General features: G+C 45.3%; 1 protein-coding gene across 1 annotated transcript in view; it reads right to left on the reverse strand.

Annotated features, from left to right (window-relative positions):
• Positions 1-22,051, reverse strand: part of PIR (pirin) — a 233,775-nt gene that overhangs the window by 13,637 nt on the left and 198,087 nt on the right. Inside the window, exon 6 of the mRNA XM_059158401.1 lies at positions 10,838-10,882. Within this exon, the coding sequence (XP_059014384.1) occupies positions 10,838-10,882 (45 nt within the window). The remainder of the gene's footprint in view (positions 1-10,837; positions 10,883-22,051) is intronic.

Consider the following 22,051-nt stretch of genomic DNA (forward strand, 5'->3'; position numbering starts at 1 on the left):
TGTGTCCTAGTACAACAGTAAAATAATGAGCAAAGTTCAATGAGAGAACAGGGCTGTAGGGGCTAACTCGGGTCTAGGGGCCCTAAGGATTTGTCATGGAGGAATTGACTTGAACAGAGCTTTGCAGGATTACAGAGATCTATGCCACGTAAAGCTAGGGGATAGGGCATTCTAGACAAGACAACAGCCTTGGCGAAGCTGAGGTGTGGGGAACATGCATCTCTAGGGGAAGCGTGACCCGTCTACTACTGCTGTGACATTCCTTTGGGAAGAATGATGGAAATGGAGACCGGCTTCAGATCAAGAAAAGACTTGGAAGCCATGCTTATCCACATAAAGTGGGGGGCCTCTGAGGACAGAATTGGGCCTGAAATGGTCAGATCTGTGTCTTGGGGACATAACTTTGGGAGCAGAGCATAGAATAGACTGAGGAGGCAAGAATGAAATTAGGATGACCTGTTAGGGGCTTACTGTCACAGTCTCAATAAAACTGAATTACGGTCTGGGGGCACCGGGCAGGCTCAGTCGGTTACACTGCTGACTTTGGCTCAGGTCCAGATCTCGGGGTCCTGGGATCAAGTTCCGTGTCAGGCTCCATGCTCAGTGGGGAGTCTACTGGTTCTTTTCCCTCACCCTCTCCTTCTGCCCCTACTCCCAACTTGTGTGCACACATGCGTGTTCTCCCCACCTCAGATGGATAAATAAAATCTTAAAAAAAAAAAAAAAAGGGAAGAAGAAAATCAAGTAAAGTGTGAACTAAGAGAGTGGGATGGATTTTCGAGGCGGAGTTAAGAAAGAACCTAAAGGACCTGGCAACAGTGGGAGAGAGGAGACCAATGGGATCCTCTCTAGGAACGTGATAACACAGCGACCAGATGACAGCAGTGCTTCTGCACGAGGGTAGGGACTGGAGAAGCCACATGGGCTGGAATAGTCACAGGCTGGAGACAGGAGGCTGGGATTTGGGCTGGTTCTTTCAGTTGGGTAAAAAAAACCAAGACATGCAAATGGACAACAGAGAGAAGGTTCCAAGCAGGAAGAGAAGCCCATAGAGATGCCTAAGAGGGATACACCTTAAGGACATTTGGAGACATAAATCTGGGCATCCCCCTGACATGTTAAAGCTAAAGCTGAATAATCAATTAGGGTATGCTTATTTATTTATTTATTTTTAAGATTTTATTTATTTATTTGACAGACAGAGATCACAAGTAGGCAGAGAGGCAGGCAGAGAGAGGAGGAAGCAGGTTCCCCGCTAAGCAGAGAGCCCCATGTGGGGCTCGATCCCAGGACCCCAGAACCCCAGGATCATGACCCGAGCCAAAGGCAGAGGCTTTAAGCCACTGAGCCACCCAGGCACCCTGGGTATGCTTATTTAAATGAAAACAACAGCTTGAGGAATTATTATATAAACAGACACATAATTTGTGAATTTTGTGAATACTGGAGCCCAAACACAGTAATTTTTTTTTTTTTCCGAGGGAAAGCCTCCCTTCTACCTCCACTTTGGAGATCACCCATGTGAGCAACGAGGCTCCTTTTGATGTTTGCAAATGTGAAATAGGATTCTAACCAACCGAAATTTTGTTTAAGATTTTTATTTATTTATATTTCAGAGATCACAAGTAGGTAGAGAGGCAGGCAGAGAGAGGGAGGGGGAAGCAGACTCCCTGCTGAGCAGGGGGCCCAATGTAAGACTCTATCCCAGGACCCTGAGATCATGACCTGAGCCAGAGGCAGAGGCTTAACCCACTGAGCTACCCATGTTCCCCCTGATCCCCGCCCCATGCAAGAGTCCTTAACCTGGGGTCAGTGCAGTCCCAGGACCCATGGCTAGAACTCAGAGCAATTGCTGGAAGGCAGACAAAAGCTTTCTTTTCATGAACACGGAGCTGAGATCGGCCTTTCCTTTGGTCATGAATGTAGCCAACGACCACTGTGGTATTGGCTGGGCCACTGACTCCATCTCCAATAGAGATCACAGGTGTTTTCCCCTCCTGTTACAGTGCCATGGCCATCTCAAAACACCCTTCATGGGAATCAGTGCTGAGAATGGAGAGTAGTGCTACTGCTCCGTGGTGTTCTTTCAGATGGCATCCAAGAAGCACACCTAGAACTCTACTGCAAACTTCTGCTTTTAACATTTTAATGGTTTCATTGAATTAAAAACAGCAACAACAACAACAACACTGTTCAAGAGGTGGAGACTTGGCAAATGACAAAAGGGTCCATGGCACAAAATAAGATTAAGAACCTCCGTCCCAGAAGAAGGGGTGTGCTAGTCAATGTTTAAAACTAGATTTCAGATAAAGGGCTAATATCCAAAATCTATAAAGAACTTATCAAACTCAACACTCAAAGAACAAATAATCCAATCAAGAAATGGGCAGAAGACACGAACAGTCATTTCTGCAAAGAAGACATCCAAATGGCCAACAGACGCATGGAACAGTGCCCAACGTCACTCAGCATCAGGGAAATACAAATAAAAACCACAGTGAGGGGCACCTGGGTTGCTCAGTGGGTTAAGCCTCTGCTTTCAGCTCAGGTCATGATCCCAGGGTCCTGGGATCGAGCCCCATATTGGGCTCTCTGCTCAGTGGGGAGCCTGCCTCCCCCTGCCTCTCTGCCTGTCTCTCTGCCTACTTGTGATCTCTGTCAAATAAATAAATAAGATCCTTTTAAAAATTAAAAAAAAAAAACCTACAGTGAGATACCACCTCACACCAGTCAGAATGGCTAAAATTAACAAGTCAGGAAACAACAGATGTTGGCGAGGATGCGGAGAAAGGGGAACATTCCTACACTGTTGGTGGGAATGCAAGCTGGTGCAGCCACTCTGGAAAACAGCATGGAGGTTCCTCAAAAAGTTGAAAATAGAGCTACCCTATGACCCAGCAATTACACTACTGGGTATTTACCCTAAAGATACAAATGTAGTGATCTGAAGGGGCACGTGCACACAAATGTTTATAGCAGCAACGTCCAGAATAGCCAAACTATGGAAAGAAACTAGATGTCCATCAACAGATGAATGGATAAAGAAGTGGTGTATACACACACAAACACACACACACACACACACAATGGAATACTATGCAGCCATCAGAAAGTGAAATCATGCCATTTGCAGCAATGTGGATGGAACTAGAGGGTATTATGCTAAGTGAAGTAAGTCAATCAGTGAAAGACAATTATCATATGATCTCACTGATGTGAGGAATTTGAGAGGCAGGGTGGGGGGCTTGGGGAGTGGGGAAGGAAAAAATGGAACAAGATGGGATCTGGAGGGAGACAAACCATAAGAGACTCTTTTTTTTAAGATTCTTTCTTTCTTTCTTTATTTGACAGAGATCACAAGTAGGCAGACAGGCAGGCAGAGAGACAGAGGAGGAAGCAGGCTCCCTGCTGAGCAGAGAGCCCGATGCGGGGATCATTTCCAGGACCCCAGGATCATGACCCGAGCCGAAGGCAGAGGCTTTAACCCACTGAGCCACCCAGGCACCCCCATAAGAGACTCTTAATCTCACAAAACAAACTGAGGGTTGCTGGGGGGTGGAGGGGCGGGGATGGGGTGACTGGGTGATGGACATTGGGGAGGGTCTGTGCTATGGTGAGTGCTGTGAATTGTGTAAGCCTGATGAGTCACAGACCTGTACCCTTTAGACAAATAATACATTATATGTTAATTTTAAAAAGGCATTAAAAAAAGTAATTTGAGAAAAAGAAAGGATTAATGTAAATTTGAAATAGAATTACTGAATAAAATGTTTAACTGAAAAAATAAAACTGGCTTTCAGGCAAGAGTGGAAGAATGAACCCAATTTGTAGTACATGCTCATTTCCGTGGCGTAAAGGCTCCCACTGTGGCCAATTTCAAGTTACCAATGTGAGGTGTGAGGTCAGGGAAGAGGTGCACATTCGGCCCCCTCCAGCCAGTGACAGTTGGCCCAACGCACCACTAAAGGTCCTTTCTCTATTGATGATTTAGGTCAGCAGGGGCCATGGAACTGAACGAGAGGCCACCGCGGACTTTCTACTCATGCACGGATTTGGCAATAGAACAGAGGTCTGGGAGTCTAAGAATAATCTTACTTAGAACTGGGTCATATCTTTAACTGTGCGATGAAGAAGCATTTGATTAAGGGTGCTTTTATCTTCAGCTCATTCATACAAAACACCCAAATACGTTACCCACAAGGTCTACTCTTGGCCCCTCATTTTAAAGGGAACATTTTAGAATGTCCCACTGAACAGAAGCCCCAACAACTTCTATAGCCCGTCTCCTGTCATTATGGAGTGGGCTGGCGAGGGACAACTCTCCACTAATGCAGAACTGGGTTCCTCTGCACCTCCTCGCAAGGGAGCTCGCTTGACTGGGGTGTTCCCGGGTCTATGAGCAAACGCAAAATTAGAAACAAAGAGTTCATGTTTTCCTAAGAACACCAATCGTCACTTTATTTGGAACACCATTGCCGCCCACTTCTTTGCCGCTCAAGGGGAGGAATCATAGTGCTGATTCTGAAGCCATAAGCTTATGGCTGACCTTCATTGTAGATGCTGGAGTCAGGTTTCCAGGTCATTCTAACTGTACCTTAAGCTTCTATATTGTTTTAGGAAACGTTTAAAACAGGATCCCCGAAAACAAAGACTGCTTCTGTCATCTTATCGTTTCTATGCTATTTCACCCACCTGGTTATCTCCTGAACCTAAAATTAGTCGCAAAGAAAATATACTTTATTGTGTTTGACTACTTTCAATTATACCAGAGCCAAATCAGATACTAAATAGTTTCCATCAAGAAGCTTCGCCAAGAATGTTGACTCTAAGAGGGCAGTGAAGGAAGATGTACTGGAAAACAATTGAACTGCAAATAGTTTGGTTTGCCGAAACAGTCCTGAAAGGGCAAAATACTTTAATACATATTTTCAAGTTAGTGCCGCGGTTTCAGTGTGTGATTAATCGCTGGGCAACTTTCCCCCATATGCCTGATTTCCTTTCTCTTGTCTTTACAAGGATGCCCGTGCTAGTGATGGCACTTCCACAAGAGTCTGATTTCCTCAATTGTGTGTACAATGGAAGCCCCCTTATCTGATGCAATCAGGATCATTAACTGGAAGAGACAGTCAACTGCCTCCAACATTTTAAATTAAAGCGCAAATGTGCATACATTTGCCAGTTTTTAGAAATACAGTCAAGGTGGGTCGGCTGATTGGACTGAAGCCCTGTCTCTCGAAAGCGTACATGACTGCAACCACTGAAATCCTTCTAGATTACTAGTTGCCCCATTCTCTTTCTTTCAAAAGCTCTTTTTTTTAGCAATTCCCTTTTACAAAGCATTTGGCTGAGTTCTAAAAATACCTACTTTTCTTTCTTTTTTTTTTTTTTTAAAGATTTTATTTGTTTGAAAGACCGCAGGAATGGGGAGTCATGGGGAGGGGAAGAGGCAGAGGGAGAGGGAGAAGCAGGCTCCCTGCTGAGCAGGGAACCTGACCTTGGGGCTCCATCCCAGGACCTGGATCAGGACTTGAGCTGAAGACAGACGCTTAGCCAAGGAGCCCAAGTCTTTTGATACCTACTTCATTAATTTACATATAGCTTAATTAAAGTGCCTCATTGCAATCACGATTGCCTTTAAAGTTCAATTTGGTTGCAGGGAGTAGCAATGGGCAAGCAGACCAGGGTTGCCCGTTATCCTGGGTGTTCCAAGCACCTCATGCAAGGTATTCCTCGTGGAAGGAACACACTGCTCAGTCCAGTTCATTCTAGGTGAGTGGAGGTCAATTCGGAAGGCTTCTAGCATTGCTCCCCTTTTACCGAGATTCAGGGTCCGTGTCAAACTTAGTACCACCCAGAACCAGCAGCAAAGGGCTGAGCACAAACTAAGCATGAATAAATACTTAAGTGAGTCTGAAACATTTCACTACCTTCATAATAAGCCAGTTAGGTGTCATTTCAATAACCACAGACAAATATTTTTAGATTTCTAAATATACTTTCTCAGCCAAACAGTATACGTGATACTGGTCCCTCTAGGAGACTGACATCCAAGCTGATAAACCATCCCATGCCAGAGGGCTACAGGATATAAACTCCTCTACCCTTTGATCTGTGTTAATGTCTAATGTCATTTTCATCTCAGCACCAGGGAAGGGGTTCAGCTCCAGTTTACTTGGCATCTACTAGCTTTATGACTGTGTGGTTTTCAGTTTCTTTGTTTTCTTTTTCTTTTTATCATCTACTGACTGCACAGATGTCAGCTGAGGGCTGGTCAAAGGACTCGATGCCTCAGTAGAAGATGATTGTCAAAGATCTCACTCCAGTAATCTGTCATGTTGAAACCTCCACCTGTCCTTACTCAAAACTTACCAATATCTGTCTTTTAGGAACTTCCTGCCATCAATTAATATTTTGAGTCCACCTGAATCTCCATTTTATGGGATCTCCCCTGATTACTTTCTCAACCCAAATGGCAGTCTCTTTATTCCAGCTCAATGCACACTTGTAACATCTATTCCAACAGAACGGAGGTGCGTGGCATTTTGGAAAAGACAATTACTTGCTTATTGGTTCCTGCCATCTGTGGTTTGCTGGTGCCATCCAGGTTTTAAAAGCAAGATAAAAATGTCTCAGAACACGTTTTCTGGATTCTCTCTTATAGATTTTATACATCAGTACATATTTAAGAGCTTTCGGGCTTTGTCTTTTTGCCTCTGGCGATTTGTTCTTGCCCTTTTGTTTTTCTCATTAACATCTCCACGGTGGGGGGGAGGGGGTTAGGAGGAGGGGAAGAAGATAAAATTCAAATGAGATCATTTGGCCAGTCACTGATTGGCTAAAGCAGAGTCCCCAGAGGCCAGTATGTGAGCTGGATTCTCTCCACCGTCCAGTTTACCCCGGACAGATGCAAGTCCACTCCAATGCTGCACACTGTTACCCCATTTCCTGCCAGATGTTTTGCACTAGTGGCCCACAGTCATGAGAGGGGACCAGGGCAGTGACTAGAAATGGCTCAGGAAACTCCTGGCTTCTCAAGTAAAACAAGGGGATGTACAGATCATTCTTACCCCTTCAGTTGTTGAGCTTTGCACTTGTTAAGTTCTTGGACTAAAGGTCTGCTAGGAAACAGGGCTCTAACTACTGATGAAAACAGGTTTTGAGTGGGCGCCTGGATGGCTCAGTCAGTTAAGCCTCTGCCTTCGGCTCACGGAAAAGGATGGAGCCCAACCTGGGGCTCCCTGCTTAGCCGGGAGCTTCTCCCTCGGTCCCTTCCCCTGCTCCTGCCCACACAGGCGCACAGGCGCTCTCTTCCTCTCAAATAAAATCTTTTAAAAAAATATTATATTTAGGGCGCCTGGGTGGCTCAGTGGGTTAAGCCTCTGCCTTCGGCTCAGGTCATGATCCCAGGTGCTGGGATCGAGTCCCGCATCGGGCTCCCTGCTCAGCCAGGAGCCTGCTTCCTCCTCTCTTTCTGCCTGACTCTCTGCCTACTTGTGATCTCTGTCTGTCAAATAAATAAATAAAATCTTTAAAAAAATTATATTTATTTACTTGACAAAGAAACACAGCAAGAGAGGGAACACAAGCAGGGGGAGCGGGAGAGAGAGAAGCAGGCTTCCTGCTGAGCATGGAGCCTGATGCGGGGGCTCAATTCCAGGACCCAATCCCAGGACCCTGGCATCATGACCTGAGCTGAAGGCAGATGCTTCACCACTGAGCCACCCAGGCGCCCCCCTCCCCAAAATCTTAAAAACAGGTTTTGAAGGGGGGAGGATGAGGGGATGGGCAAAATGGGTGAAGGGAAGCAAGCGGTATACAGTCTTCCAGTTACAGAAGGACTAAGTCACAGGGATGAAATGCACAGCATTCACAATCAATCAATCAATCAATCAATCAAAAAATTGGGTGGGGGGAGGCACAGCATGGGGAATACAGGCCTTGATATCAGAATAGTGTTGGATGGCGACAGTTGGGAGCGCCAAGTGTGGCGAGCGCTGTAAGGACCTATTTAGCAAGAGGCTTCCATCAAGGTTAAATCAATAACGTTGTTTAATCCTTAAACTGTCCCTGGTCCCCTTCCCCCAGCTCCAGGTAACAAAGCCCAGATACAGGGGTGGGTCAGGCCAGGTGGAGACATCGATCAGTGGGGGGCGCATACTGTCTCCCTAGCTACCAAGGAGTATGGGCCCCGCCCTTTGGGAGCCTTTTGGCACCAATCCCAATCAAGGTGTAATAGGCTGGTTCAAATGTCTGCTAGGGTCAATTGTAACTCAACTGGTCACCTAGCATCACTGTGGAGTTTCCTGTGTGTGTTACAATCTCATTGGCCACCTGTGCGTGGCCAGGCCCGACCGCATGGCCTTTGCCCTTAAAAGCTAGTCTGTGAAACAGAGAAGGGTCGCCCTCTCTTGTAAGAGGTGTGGCCCCGAACCCCGAAGGTTTGGTTTGATTCTTGATGCCTGGCGCGAAATAAAGCTTTGCTTGACCTTCGCTTTGTATCAGTCTCGCTCCTTTCAACACGGACCCATTTTGGAGGGCATAACAAGCACAGCGTCACCTACAGACCTGTTGAATCGCTACATGGTACCCCTAAAGCTAATGTCACATGCGCGTCAATGATACTCCGAATAAAAAAACAGGTTTTGAAGATTATTTGTTAACCTTTTCCTCCACATCATCCTTCACACCACCATTTAAACCAAAATCAAATAGGAGCTTTTGTAGCGGTCCAGAAGCTAAGAAAGTTTTCTACCTCTGTAGATGGCTGAAATGGATCAAAATAATAGCATTTTGTGACACATGAAAAAGACACGCAATTCAAGCTTCAGTGGCCACCACAAGGGCTTCCGGATTACTGGATTACTGCAGCTGCTTTTGTGCGGGGAGGGCTGGAAAAAGTCCTTGACAACTGAGAATGTCTGGTCCTCAGAGTTGAAAGTATTCATTATCTTGGCCTTTATAACAAATGTGCTGTCCTTGCCTTTTCTCATTCTACACAAACATTTCTGCTCTCCTTACCACCTCGGAATTCACATGCTCGCTTTGTTACTTTCCATTTGTGCAGGTTATTTTGTTCCTCTTGAAATCCTAAATTAATGGGCACTACTGCCACAAAAACCAGTCTTGACTCTCCACGTGTATCAAGTATGTTGTGACACTCAAGATTTTCTAAAGCTCTTAAAGCAGTTGATGCTTCGCCTCCTTCAGACGGTTAATAGAGTTTACTTGTGACACTTGTGATAGTACTAATTTTTCTCATGTTTTTTCAAATGCTGAAAGAAATGAATTTTGCTTCTGACCCACAATTGAAATGCTATTCAGCGAAAGAGGAACTAAGGCCATTTTTACTATACAAAATCAAAATACATGGATCTGTATTACCACTATTTTCCAGGAGAGTAACTTGAGGCAACTGAACTCTTTCAGAGATTATGAAGAATGGTTTAAGTGGCTCTAAGAGGTCGGTCGTCTTCAAGTTCGGAGCAGATGTTATCAATAAGGCAGCAGTCCGGGCTGTATCACCCCAGGAGGTGGCCATGTAGGGGCTCTGTGAGGTTGAGTGGCACACATCTGTCGTGAGGGGCAGGGAGGGGGCGGGGGAGGCTGATTCTCTTAGTTCCAGTTTTCCCAGCAGCACTGTCTGGGATGCATATTTAAGGGCAAGGAATTTACCCAAAGTTGGACACAGGCAGCAACAGTCCAGGAACTGAGAGAGTTCGGTCAGGGAAAGAAGACAAAGAAGAGTGTGCTCTCAAGCCTGTGCCCATTGTGGGTGGCTGGGACATCAGCCCATGGGGAGAGGCTTGGAAAGGCCTCACAACACACAGCCCTCCATTATCCCACCTGAGGGATGAGGTAGCTTCTGGAAATGTCAGTCCCCCAGCACCTCGATCCTGCCCTGTTTGGGGCAAAGAGAGCAGCCTCCCCCATTTCAGAGACCGCTTCAGGCCATGAGACACAGATACCCCCCCGGTGAGCTGGGAGTTGTCAGTGGGCACCGTGGAGATGAGGCACTGGGGGTATGGGGAGGGCACCTAGAGCATCTGCGACAGCAGCGTTCCGTCGGGCCCACAGAGAGACATGCCTGCCCCCTGTGCCGCTTCCAGGATGACAGGGCGGGTGGGGACAGACGCAGCAGGAGCCAGCCTACAGGTGGACCGGGAAAGACACGTTCAATGGCGGAGCTGCCGACTTGTCACTGTACAAAGATTATGCAGTGCGGCATGGGAAACAGGATTGGGGAGTCCCTGGTTCTCGTCCCAGGTCCACCAAGGCACCATCGCGGCAAGTTATATAACTTCCATTAGACTTCACTTTTGTCATCTATAAAATGGCAGTTGGTTGAGTCTTGAGATGGCTGTCCTAGACTAGCCTCAGCAAGAGCAACATATACAACCCTTAAAATAAGAGAAGACCAATTTCGAGATTTCTCAGCGGCACCTGGGACTGCAAATTCACCTCCGTCCACCTCCCAGGAGACAGATTCCTGCTCCCCTTAGCCCGTGAGAGCCCCATCCGTCTATCAGCACAGAGATCGCCAACCTCTTAACAAGAATGTCAACCCACATGATCTTGCCTGGACCTTACATCCACACACAGGCTGCAGTAAAATGGTGGCTGTCATGTGTTCATATTCCCTTCCCTCACCGAACATGCTGGAAGCTGAGACATGCCCTGCCCTGGGCTTGCCGGGACGTACTAGGATATAGAGAGGGCTGGTGCTGGACAAGAAGGCAGCACAGTAGTGGAAGACATGAGAGGTTTCATCTTGCTTTCTCCCCCTTCAGTCCTTCAAATTACAGTGCAATTGAATCCAAACAACATCGTCATCACTTACCAATATACACATCTCCAGATACGGTATAAATGAAGCTTGTCCATCCTGAAAAAGAACCAGCAATGTTAAAAGGTTAGTGTCCATAATGCCAAAAGGAACAAAGATATAATAATATATTCAACCAATCTCTAGGAAATATAAAAACATCTAACAGATATGAAAGATAAATTGAGATGAAATCCTTTATTTTCTCTTAGACGCACGGTTAAAATTTAAACTTCTGTGAGCTGTTAAAAACACACACTCCCACATGCATGTATGCATGGACACACGTATACATGTACCCCTAAACCTAAAGGATTTGGCCCACCATGTTTTATATCCACCCAAGTAGACAGTATACAGCTCCCCCAACTGCACAGCCATATGCCAACAGCTGTATTAACAAACCGTCCCCTCCAGTTTTAACGTCCCGCTAATAACCGCATCACCCCAGTCTGGCTTATCTTTAGTTCACTGTATATCCAGGTAGTTTCAAGTGTGAAGAAAATTCTAGAAACACACTGTACTTAGTTGTACTTGAGTCTCTAGTGAATTCATTCCTCTTCACCTATCCTAAAATGGAGGATCAGTTCCAGGGATTTGGGGATGCACAATCTTTGGGGTACACGTGGGGTTCAGATGGTCTGTGCACTTGCTGGAACTACATACCCAATTTTTCAAGTGTGTGTGCTTTTCTGTGAGGTCATACAGCATTCAGCAGACTCCCACTGTGACCCATGGGGCCACGAGCTCAGAACCACAGACAACCTGCCTCTTGCTTTCCCAGTGCCAGGCAGCACTTGCTTTCCATGGGTCTTCGTACCCATGACCCAGTAGGGATGCTTCAGGGCCACCAGGAGACCTGAATCCAGGAATGGCAAACTCAAAACAGAAGCAGGACATCACCTGTGTGCCTTCAGTGGAAGAGGAGAAGATGTGGGACGGTAGAGTTCACGGTGGAAGGGCAGGGCCCAGACTGAAGCCAGTGTGAGTCACCGTGGTGACACAAGGAACAAAGCAAAGGCAGGTGTGGAAGGATCACGGGGGATGACATATACTCCAGGGTTGCAGATGCGAGGCCAGGCGGGTTGAAACACACACGAGAGAAGGTGTAACTGAGAACACTCGACATCTGGTGAAGAAGTCTGGTTAAGAAAATCCAACGGATGGCGAAACAAACAAGACACTTAGGCGGACGCCAGAGGAGATCTTTTCACCCTCGCACTGCCCAGTTTTTCCTCTCTGAGATTTCACCAGCTCCAGTTGAAGGCCTCTGGAAGTAATTTGACTTGCTGATGGCTCACCCCGCCTTGTTCTCCCTTACGTCCGGACCCACAAGCTCAGTCTCCATGCACGTAGCCAACAACACTCACTCCCGCACATGCGCTGTGGGCGGAGTCACTGGGATGAAGAAGGCCCAGCTGGAATGCGTGAGTTGTGCAATTGGGCGGAGGGAGGTTCGTGATGCGGGAAGCGCAGGCCAATGATCCACAGCCCACTTCCACGTGTGTTATCGGGGCCGGCCGGGCTCTGCTACAGAACGGCCCTCTCTGCTTCCTCATGGCGGCTCAGCCGCTCCAGTCCTACTGGGCCTGATGCGAACCGTAATTCTGCAACAAAACCTCTTTCCTCGCTGATTTTTTATTTAAAAAAAAAAAAAAATCCACCACTGAACATTGTTTACATTGATTTTTCAAAGTGCAAACATCTTCGCTGTGTTTCTCTGATTATTAAAAAAAAAAAAAAAAAAACTCATACACGTAAATTTCAAACATATTTGAAGACTTGGAAGTGTACAATCTCTAAATTGAAAATCTTTCTGAAATCTTCATCCTTGGCCCGACATCCATATTGTTGTTAGCAATTTGATATTTTATGTTTTCAGTGCTATATATCATTTGCTTAAAAGCATGAACAAACTCAATGTTCTATTCTGAATACCTTTCCATGTCAAAACAGAGAAATAACTCATCCTCAGGAAAGACTGCAAAGCATTCCAGTGGAAGGACACGTCATAATTTACGCAACGAAGCCCCTCTTTGTGCTGGAAAGGTACTAAAAAATTAAGGGCTTCTGAGTTTGACAAAACCTCAAAGCTCTCAATTGCTCAACTGGGTTTTGACTGAGGTTTACTGTGATTGTCCTAATCTCATTTCTTCTCTGATCTCTGTGCTTCATTCCTACTCATCCTCTGAACAGAAAACTACTCCACATAGAATTGCCATCGGCCTGTTTTCTGTTTTATGTTTACATGATCCAGAAGGATCAAACATTTGCTCAAAGTCATGGCCAGGTCAATGGAGTAAGTGCCTTCACCTATGTTTGCCCCTTGCAAAAGTCTTCTATTAGCATGCGGAGCCCATCCTCACCAGCAGTAACAAAATTCCTGTTACTGGGGGGAAGGCACACAGCATTAGAGGGAATGGAGTCAAAACAGGGGGGTGAGGGGGGCGAGAATTGCCTTTCTTCCTTCCTTTTTTTTTTTTTTTAAAGATTTTTTATTTATTTATTTGAGAGAGAGAGACAGTGAGAGAGAGCATGAGCGAGGAGAAGGTCAGAGGGAGAAGCAGACTCCCCATGCAGCTGGGAGCCCGATGCGGGACTCGATCCCGGGACTCCGGGATCATGACCCGAGCCAAAGGCAGTCGTCCAACCAACTGAGCCACCCAGGCGTCCCTTCTTCCTTCCTTTTAACATGTTGTCCAAGTGCACGTGCCCCTGGTCAACCTTAAAGAGGGCTTCCAACTACCTACGTTATGTCCTCAAACTTTCTAATTGATTCCATTCTTTCCAACTTGTCTCCTGGCTCAGGCAAAAGACGGTGAGGGCAGGGCACCCCCTGATGGGACCTGAAACTACCCCCTCAAGCAGTAAGGGCCGCCCTGAGCCAGCAAGAGCCCTCCCACGATGGATTGGCCCTTCACTGCTCACCTGCGGCCGCCCACATTTTCCTTCTATAAACGGGGAAGTAGTTTTAGCACTTTGGAGACAATCTCTGAGATCCAAGTTTGCAGTATTCCTTTCTTGTCTCACCACTACTTCTTTCTCTGCCTTCTTCTGACGACAGTGAGACAAAAGTCCAATTGTGTGAACGCTTCCTGTATGTTTAAGAACCAGCACATTTTTATTAGAATTCCTTCTCTGCAAGAGTAGGATTGCATCAGCAAAGCGCTCTCTGGTAAGATTTTGGGTCCTGCTCATCCTTCCCTGCTCCCTCCCCCCAACTTTATGTCCTGCACCAGGAATTAATACCATCCCCCCATTTTTATATAGGGTCACAGGCCCTATAGTTTCCTTTCTTCCACCAACCGGGTCTCCAAGCTACTGGGTCCAGGCAGCTGGGAAGCTCTTCCCCTCCCTCAGGCCACGACAGAAGAGGGGACAGAGGTCTCATTTCACCTCTGGCCCCGTAGGACGGTTTAATCAGCACCACATGTAAGTGGGGCTTCCTTTAGTCAAACATTAAAAAAAAAGTAAGACTTTTAAATATGAAAATCATTTTCTGTGCCTTCTGCTCTCATTCCCAGGGCGGTTCCTAATTCTTGCCAGTGTCCCTAGTGAGAACTTTTCCTGGCCTGCGTTCCTTGCTTTAATCCAGCTCATTCTCCTCCTGCCTGAGCCGGAGAGTTCCTTATTTCAGTGAATTTTGCAGCTACTCCCTATACATGGGATGTGGGAAACCGAGGCACAAGGGAAAAAAATGTCCTTAATACTTATAGCCCACGGACAAGTCCTTGAAACAGGCAGAGGGACATTCCTCTAGAAACTCAGCTGCCTCAACTGTTACTACTTTGCCAAGGCAAGAGACAATCTTAGCCTGACCCTCAGGATCCTATAAGTCTACTTTAACTTTTAAAAATTCCTTTAGAAGGGCGCCTGGGTGGCTCAGTGGGTTAAGCCTCTGCCTTCAGCTCAGGTCATGATCTCAGGGTCCTGGGATTGAGCCCCGCATCGGGCTCTCTGCTTGGCGGGGAGTCTGCTTCCCGTTCTCTCTCTACCTGCTTCTCTGCCTACTTGTGATCTCTATCTGTCAAATAAATAAATATTTTTTAATAAATAAATAAATAAATAAATAAATAAAAAAGAGAGAGATCGATTCAGGGATATGGTAGGTTAAGTTGAAATGCCAATTGAATATTACCCCCACCTTAAAAGACCACCAGAGACGTGAGTCAAAGCCAATCAGCAAGGGTCGTTTATTGCAGGTTCGAACCTGGACCTCTGCGCCGCTTGTTGCCGATAACGCCGAGAGGTCCAGAGCTGGGTTGGTGCAGGGTTTTTATAGACAGGTACAAACAAGTTTCGGGTGGGGCTGAGCTGATTGATTGACAGTTTGAACAGGCATACTTGGCGTCAGTGAATTGAGTCAGGGGACCCCACGCGAAAGCAGACAAAGCAATCTTACAGAAGCAGAACTGGCCAGTTAGCCCACGCATGCGGAAAAAAGCACTATCAGGATATTGAAGGCTTAGTTACTATCAAATAAAGACAATTGGGAGTCTCCTGGTGGAATGTTACATTCCTGCTATCAAGCATCCTTGTTAATGAGATTTAGGTTTAGAAGAAATTGAACTTTATTTACTTTTCCTTCTACCTCCGCCTCCTTCCGTTTTCATGGAGGGGAGGGTGACATTAGGGCTTGAGGAACTGAGTTCTGTGTCCCTGGAAATTGGGCTATTGATAAGGTAACTTCTTTGTTGTAAATCTCAAGGACATTTGCAAACCAAGGGAGACTCCTACCTTGCAGGACTGTGATCTCTGCAAGTTAACTATTTATCGTTTTATGGCAGTCCAGGGTGCCTGAGGAATGTTACACATATGGAGGGGAGCGGGTGAAGGGGGGGGGTGCAAGGCGCCAGCCTTTGCTTTGTCCTCAGCCAGCCTCCTGCTCCTTCAAAGTAGGATCACTTTTTTAAAAATTCCTTTAGAAACTTCCTTTATCTCTACTTCCCCCGACACCAAGATACATGTTGGCAATCACCCTCCAAGCATACTGCCCACTGATACACATCTGAAGGGTCTCATGACTGAGTTTTTATTAGATGGTAATAAATGACCCTTTCCTAACAACAGCTAGCCCCCTCAACGTCCTGGACATCTTGTCTCCAAAATTCCTTGGAGACTTACGCCATCCCTAACCCCTTCCCAACTTGAAAGTCTATAATCAGTTACCCATCACAACCCCAGTGCCGCTCTTTCTGCCCACAGGTCCTGTCCCCGTCTTGAGATGTCTTGAGATGAAGACATCTCAAGGATTCTTTCTTGGCCATTGCCTCCAAACTCCCCCCGCCCACTTCAAACCACATCACTCAGGACAACTCCCCTACCCCTCCATGGCTCTAAGTTCATCTTGGGGAAGTAGCTCCCTCCCCATGGACTTCAAGCCTAGTGGTCTGGGATGCAAGGCGACCCACCTGATCGTCTCCTCCCCCTCTTCACTTAAGCAAATTCCTTTTTTAAATTTTTATTTTGAAATAATTTCAGAATACAGAAACGTTACAAAAATAATATAGAGAATTACCATATACCCCCACCCAGATTCTCTAAAAGCTTACACGTTATCACAATATGCTTCATCATTCTTTCTAGAAATACGTAAATCTTGTCTTCTGAAATATTTGAACAGGTTTACAGATATGATATCCCTGTATTTTGAAATAATTCAATATTGTTAAAAAAAAAAAAGAAGTCCAAAATGGAGTCATTTGTCCCCCAAGACAGAAAGCCAAGACTTAAGTACAACTTCTTTAATTTATTTGAGAGAGTGAATGAGAGAAAGCGTGCGCACGGACAAATATGCAGGGTTCTCAGACTGACTCCCTACTGAGTCTGGAGCCCCACATGGGGCTCAATCTCATGACCCTAAGACTTGACCTGAACTGAAATCAACAGTCAGACACTTAACTGACTGAGCCACCTTAAGGTGCCCCTTAATTACAACTTTGAACTTCTCCCTAAAATGTGACCTTTTAAGAGTTTCCCTGAAATGCCCTGACCACGCCTGGTGAGGTCATCTGCATGATAAAAACCCTTTGGAAGAGGAGTCCCTTCCCACAAAAAGGAAGATATCCAGAATGGAAATGTTGGGTCCCCCCAAATTGGGTACCCCGATAATGGGTCCGTGATGAAAGGAGTGAGACTGATACAAAGCGAAGGTCAAGCAAAGCTTTATCTTGTGCCAAGCATCAGGAATCATCCCGGCCGTCAAACACGCTGGCCAGGGGTGCCCCTCCAGAGAGGACGACCCCTCCCTGCTTCCCAGACTAACTTTTACAGAGCAAAGGCCCTGGGGTTGGGCCTGGCCATACACAGGTGGCCAATGAGATTGTAATACACACAGGAAACTCCACAGTGATGCTAGGTGACCAATTGAATTACAATTTACCCTAGTAGACATTTGAACCAGCTTATCACACCTTGGTTAGGATTGGCACCAAAAGGCTCCCAAAGGGCGGGGCCCATACTCCTTGGTAGCTAGGAGACAGTATGCGCCCCCCACTGATTGAATACCTCCACCTGGCCTGACCCACCCTTGTACTTGGACTTTCTTACCTGGGACTGGTTTCCCTGACTTGCTTTTAAATAAGTTCCCCCCCCCCCGGGGGGGGGGGCCAAGGTCAATTTAAGCTGTACAGCAAAATGGCAGTTCAACCGGGGTGGGGCTGCTCTGGCTGAATAGGCCCTTACAGAAATAATCCTTTTTCTTTCGCTAACATCCTGCCCCATCCTTCTACTGCCCCAGAAAAATCTTCCATTTTGTACAACTCCCAGGAGCCCCTGTCTACTTACTAGATGGGAAGCTGCCTCAATCCTGAACTCCCAAATAAAGCCAATTCAATCCTCAGATTTACTCAGTTCAATTTTTGTTCTTTAGCAGGATATATTTCCTAAAAATAAGGCTATTTTCCTACATAAACATATTTATAACAATTATGAAACTGATATAATACCAATGAAAAAAAATACACAGATATCCAAATTGGGCCAAATGTTTCAATAATGCCTTTTATGCCAAACAAAAACAAAACAAAACAAAAAACCAACCAACCAACCACACAAACCCCGAAACAGAAGCCCAGGCCAGGCTCTCCTCCTGGGTCTCGGGCTGCATTTAGTCCCCACATCGAATCTCCTTGCACGGACAACACTTCCTCAATGCTTTTCATTAAAAGCACAGACCAGTTATTTTGTAGAATGTCCCTCCGTTTGGGTTTGTCTGATGTTTCCTCATCCTTAGACAAAACTGTTTCATCCCTCAACTTTACTTTTTAAAAGATGTCCTTTATTTATTTGTCAGGGAGCACAAGCAGGGGAAGCGGGAGGGCGAGAAGCAGGCTCCCTACTGAGCAGGGAGCCTGATGTGGGACTCAATCCCACAACCCTGGGATCAAAACCTGAGCTGAAGGCAAACGCTTAACCGACAGAGCCACCCAAGCGTCCCTCATTCCTCAACTTTAGAGAAGAGTTCCTTTTCGGGGTCTTAATTGTTTAAATTCAGAAGAGCACAAAGGAGGAAATAATAAATATACGTGTTGCCATATTTCTTATTTTTCTTTTCTTTTTACAGATAAAATTATAAGTGAAAGAGAAGTCCCCTGGTTGCCTTCAATCCATTTGCCTCACACAGCTAACGGGACCTTTCAGTTAAAACCCTTCAGTGGCTCGCTGGTCTCCCCAACCCGCCCAGACGCCAGCCCTGGCAGACAGACGCCTCTCAGCCGGGACCTACTTCTCCAGTCCTGTCGCCTCTCCGCTTGTCCTCCCTCCTCGGTTCATTCTAACGCAGCAAATCCCTCCAGGGGAAGGAGGAAGCAGAAGGCAGCAGCCAGCCTTACAGCCTTACAGGGACCTTGTGGTACCATGGAAAACAAGGCAACTAAGCAACAAAATCACAGGCAGGAAATGCTTGTTTAAAAATCAGCAAGAGACCCTCAGGGAGACCCAGGAGCAGACAGTTAGCCCGTCTGAGGCAGTTTCCTGGTTTGTAAAATAAGGACATAATACGTATGACACGACTGTTACGCTGACCCAGTGACAGTGTGTGCCTGGTCTAAACAGACACATATCTGTATCGTATACATGCGTCTAAGTACATGTGCGTGAGCTCGATGTTGTCACGGTTATCTACGCAAGGTTCCCCGTTCCTGTCCCTTCCTTCTCTTTCCCCTCTCCTCTGAATTTATATAGGTCAAGAGGTTGCAGTGGCTGCTACCCATGCTTCTGATGAGCTGGGACCCAGGCCAGAGGAGGGTCCTTGTCACAGAGATGGGCCCACGGTCCCCAGAGCACCACCCTCAACTCCAAGCCAACTGGTCTCTTGGACTACAGTATAGGTTGAACAAAGCTCAGCAGCGTCATTTCACAGAGTGTAGAGAATGGCTCCCTGCTGTCCTCATCAAGAACCCCATAGCACTTAGGACATTGTGTCCCATCGAACACTGCGGTCTAGGATTGGTGGCATACGGTGAGCTTTCTGATCATACAGCAGCTGGCAGCCCACTAGACCTACAAACTCGCCAAGCACGGGCAATGAACCGCTATCTTATAAGGACAAGCAAACCACGAGAGGGGTCGTCAACATTACAGCTCTGCCAAAGAGATGGGAAAAGAGGTAGATTATTCTATGACCTCGTAGGAATTCTAGCAAAAGAAAACAAGAGAATGCCCATTTTATCACATTTGGTGACACCATGAAAAAATGCCCAACGATATTGCAAAGAATGGTAGGAAGGTAAAGATACTTGAGATAATTGGCTTTCTGGAGTAACATATACTCAGAATATGCTTTACATACTCAAGAATGATCTTACTACAGTCTATATTTTTAAGCCACAGGCATACACCATTAAGAGCTATCTCTAAAGTGCTCATATTTTACCAAGAAGAACCACAACCTAAAGGAAAACCTTCCCCTACAGTTCAGGCCACCATTGAGAATACTGAACATTCACTGCACCAGAAACTAACAGAAACATTAAGAAATGAATAAAATTTAACATTTTGAGTAAGAAATGTATTAGCAACACAAGGTCTCTGGAATGAAGACCGCCTTCTGTGTGCCCAGAATGGAGCCTAGCCCTTTGGAGGACAAGCTTTGCTGATTAACTTCTTGCTAATAAAACAAAAACAAAAACAAAAAAGCATTAGAATCCCCCAGGAGCTTCCCGCTCTTTATAGACTAAGTCTATAGTGAAATTTTCCCACCACTGAGATATGTTAATGTGATCATTTTTAACTCAAATAATACATGTTACTATCATTCCTTAGTTTTATTTGGACAGACTTTTTTCTCATCTCTAAGTATACAGTGCTCACGACTGGTTTTTAATTGCTCAGAAAAACCCAGATAATAATTGAAATATGTAGTTGTAATCATCAAATTACACTTAAGGGCTGTAAAATAGAAATGATTTAGGCATTTGAACTTAGATTAAGGCCAAGACAATTGGGAAACAAAATATATATAGAACTTTAAGGATTAAATAAAGGTTCAGAAAGCAATAGAAACCTGAAATAATCAGAGAATGCCATAAATGCCCTAAGAGAAAAAACATTTTTTAATAAAGTTTTTATGGGGGGGGAGGACAAGGGAGAGAGAATCTTAAGCAGGTACGTTCCATGCCCAGCATGGAGCTCGATCTCACAACCCTGAGATCATAACCCGAGCCTAACACAAGAGTCAGAGGCTTAACTGACTGAGACACCCAGGTGCCCCAAGAGAAAAGAGATTTTTAAGTAGGACCTGCAACTATGAAAAACAAAACAAAACAAAACAAAAACCCCCATCAAAGCTGAAATGCATTTAAATTCTTAGAACATTTCTTACTTTACACTATCAATTTAATTTGTTCTCTCCTAAGAATGACACATTAGAAAAAGACACTACAATTTTCAAACTGGGAAGATTTATTTAAAATTTTTCAAAATTTGTTATTTTTTTTTTAACCTATTTGCCAAGTCTTGGATTTATTTACCAATATGTCCACGGTACTGCTGATTGGGTGGGTAATGGTGAGTAAAGAGCCACTCATTTTGTCTGGACCTTGGTAGCTGAGTCACAGCAAAAGCCCAACTGTGTAAGTTAGAATCTCTTGGGCAACGCTCTCTAGCTGGTTGACCTTGAGTAAGTTCAAGTCAAGCAAGTCACTTCTTTGTACCTCAGTTTCCTCATCTGAAAAATGGCATAATCACAGTCTTTACCTCACAGACTTAGGACTGCAGCAGTTAATACAGGGCGAGTTCTTAGAGCAGTTTCTGGCAAACAACAGGCACTTAATAAATGCTAAAAATAATAATTATTACCGCAGGATGATTCAGTGAAGTGTGAGCTCCCCAAATGTTCATGATATTCTCTGTCACGGATTTTGGCTCTATTTTTTCTCTTTTCCAAAGCCACATTTAAAAAAAAAATGCAACTGCATCTCACTACATATGAAAATCAACTCCAGGTGTAGATAAATCAATACAACAAGCAAAACAACAAAACATCTACAAGAATAGAACACTTTCACGATCTTGAGCTGGGACAGTTTATAAAAGAAGCTACAGAAAACTCTTACTCATATTTTAAGGAATAGACCAATACATTTTTTTAAAAGATTTTTATTTATTTACTTATTTGAGATAGAATGGGAAGGAGAGCACAAGCACGGGGAGCAGCAGGCAGAGGGAGAAGCAGGCTCCCCACCCAAGCAGAGAGCCTGACGTGGGGCTCGATCCCAGGACTCCAGGATCATGACCTGAGCTGAAGGAAGCCGCTCAACAGACTCAGCCACCCAGGCGCCCCAGGAACAAACCAATAAATTAAAGGAATTTTTATTTATTAACATATAGAAAAATATCATAGTATATAGAAGAGTGAAAAACAAGGCAAAAGGGAGAAGATATTTGCATATATCTTCTCATATTATATTACAAATAACTGACAATGAAAAGTATCTAGAATATATAAAGATCTTCTGAAACCCAGAATTTAAATAAAAATGAAATTTAGGGACGCCTGGGTGGCTCAGTTGGTTAAGCAGCTGCCTTTGGCTCAGGTCATGATCCCAGCATCCTGGGATCGAGTCCCACATCGGGCTCCTTGCTCGGCAGGGAGCCTGCTTCTCCCTCTGCCTCTGCCTGCCATTCTGTCTGCCTGTGCTCACTCTCTCTCCCTCTCTCTGACAAATAAATAAAATCTTAAAAAAAAAAAAAAGAACTTTAAAAAATAATATATAAAGAGCCCCTACA

The sequence above is a fragment of the Mustela lutreola genome, chromosome X, assembly GCF_030435805.1.
Source record: "Mustela lutreola isolate mMusLut2 chromosome X, mMusLut2.pri, whole genome shotgun sequence".
Classification (NCBI taxonomy): Eukaryota; Metazoa; Chordata; class Mammalia; order Carnivora; family Mustelidae; genus Mustela; species Mustela lutreola.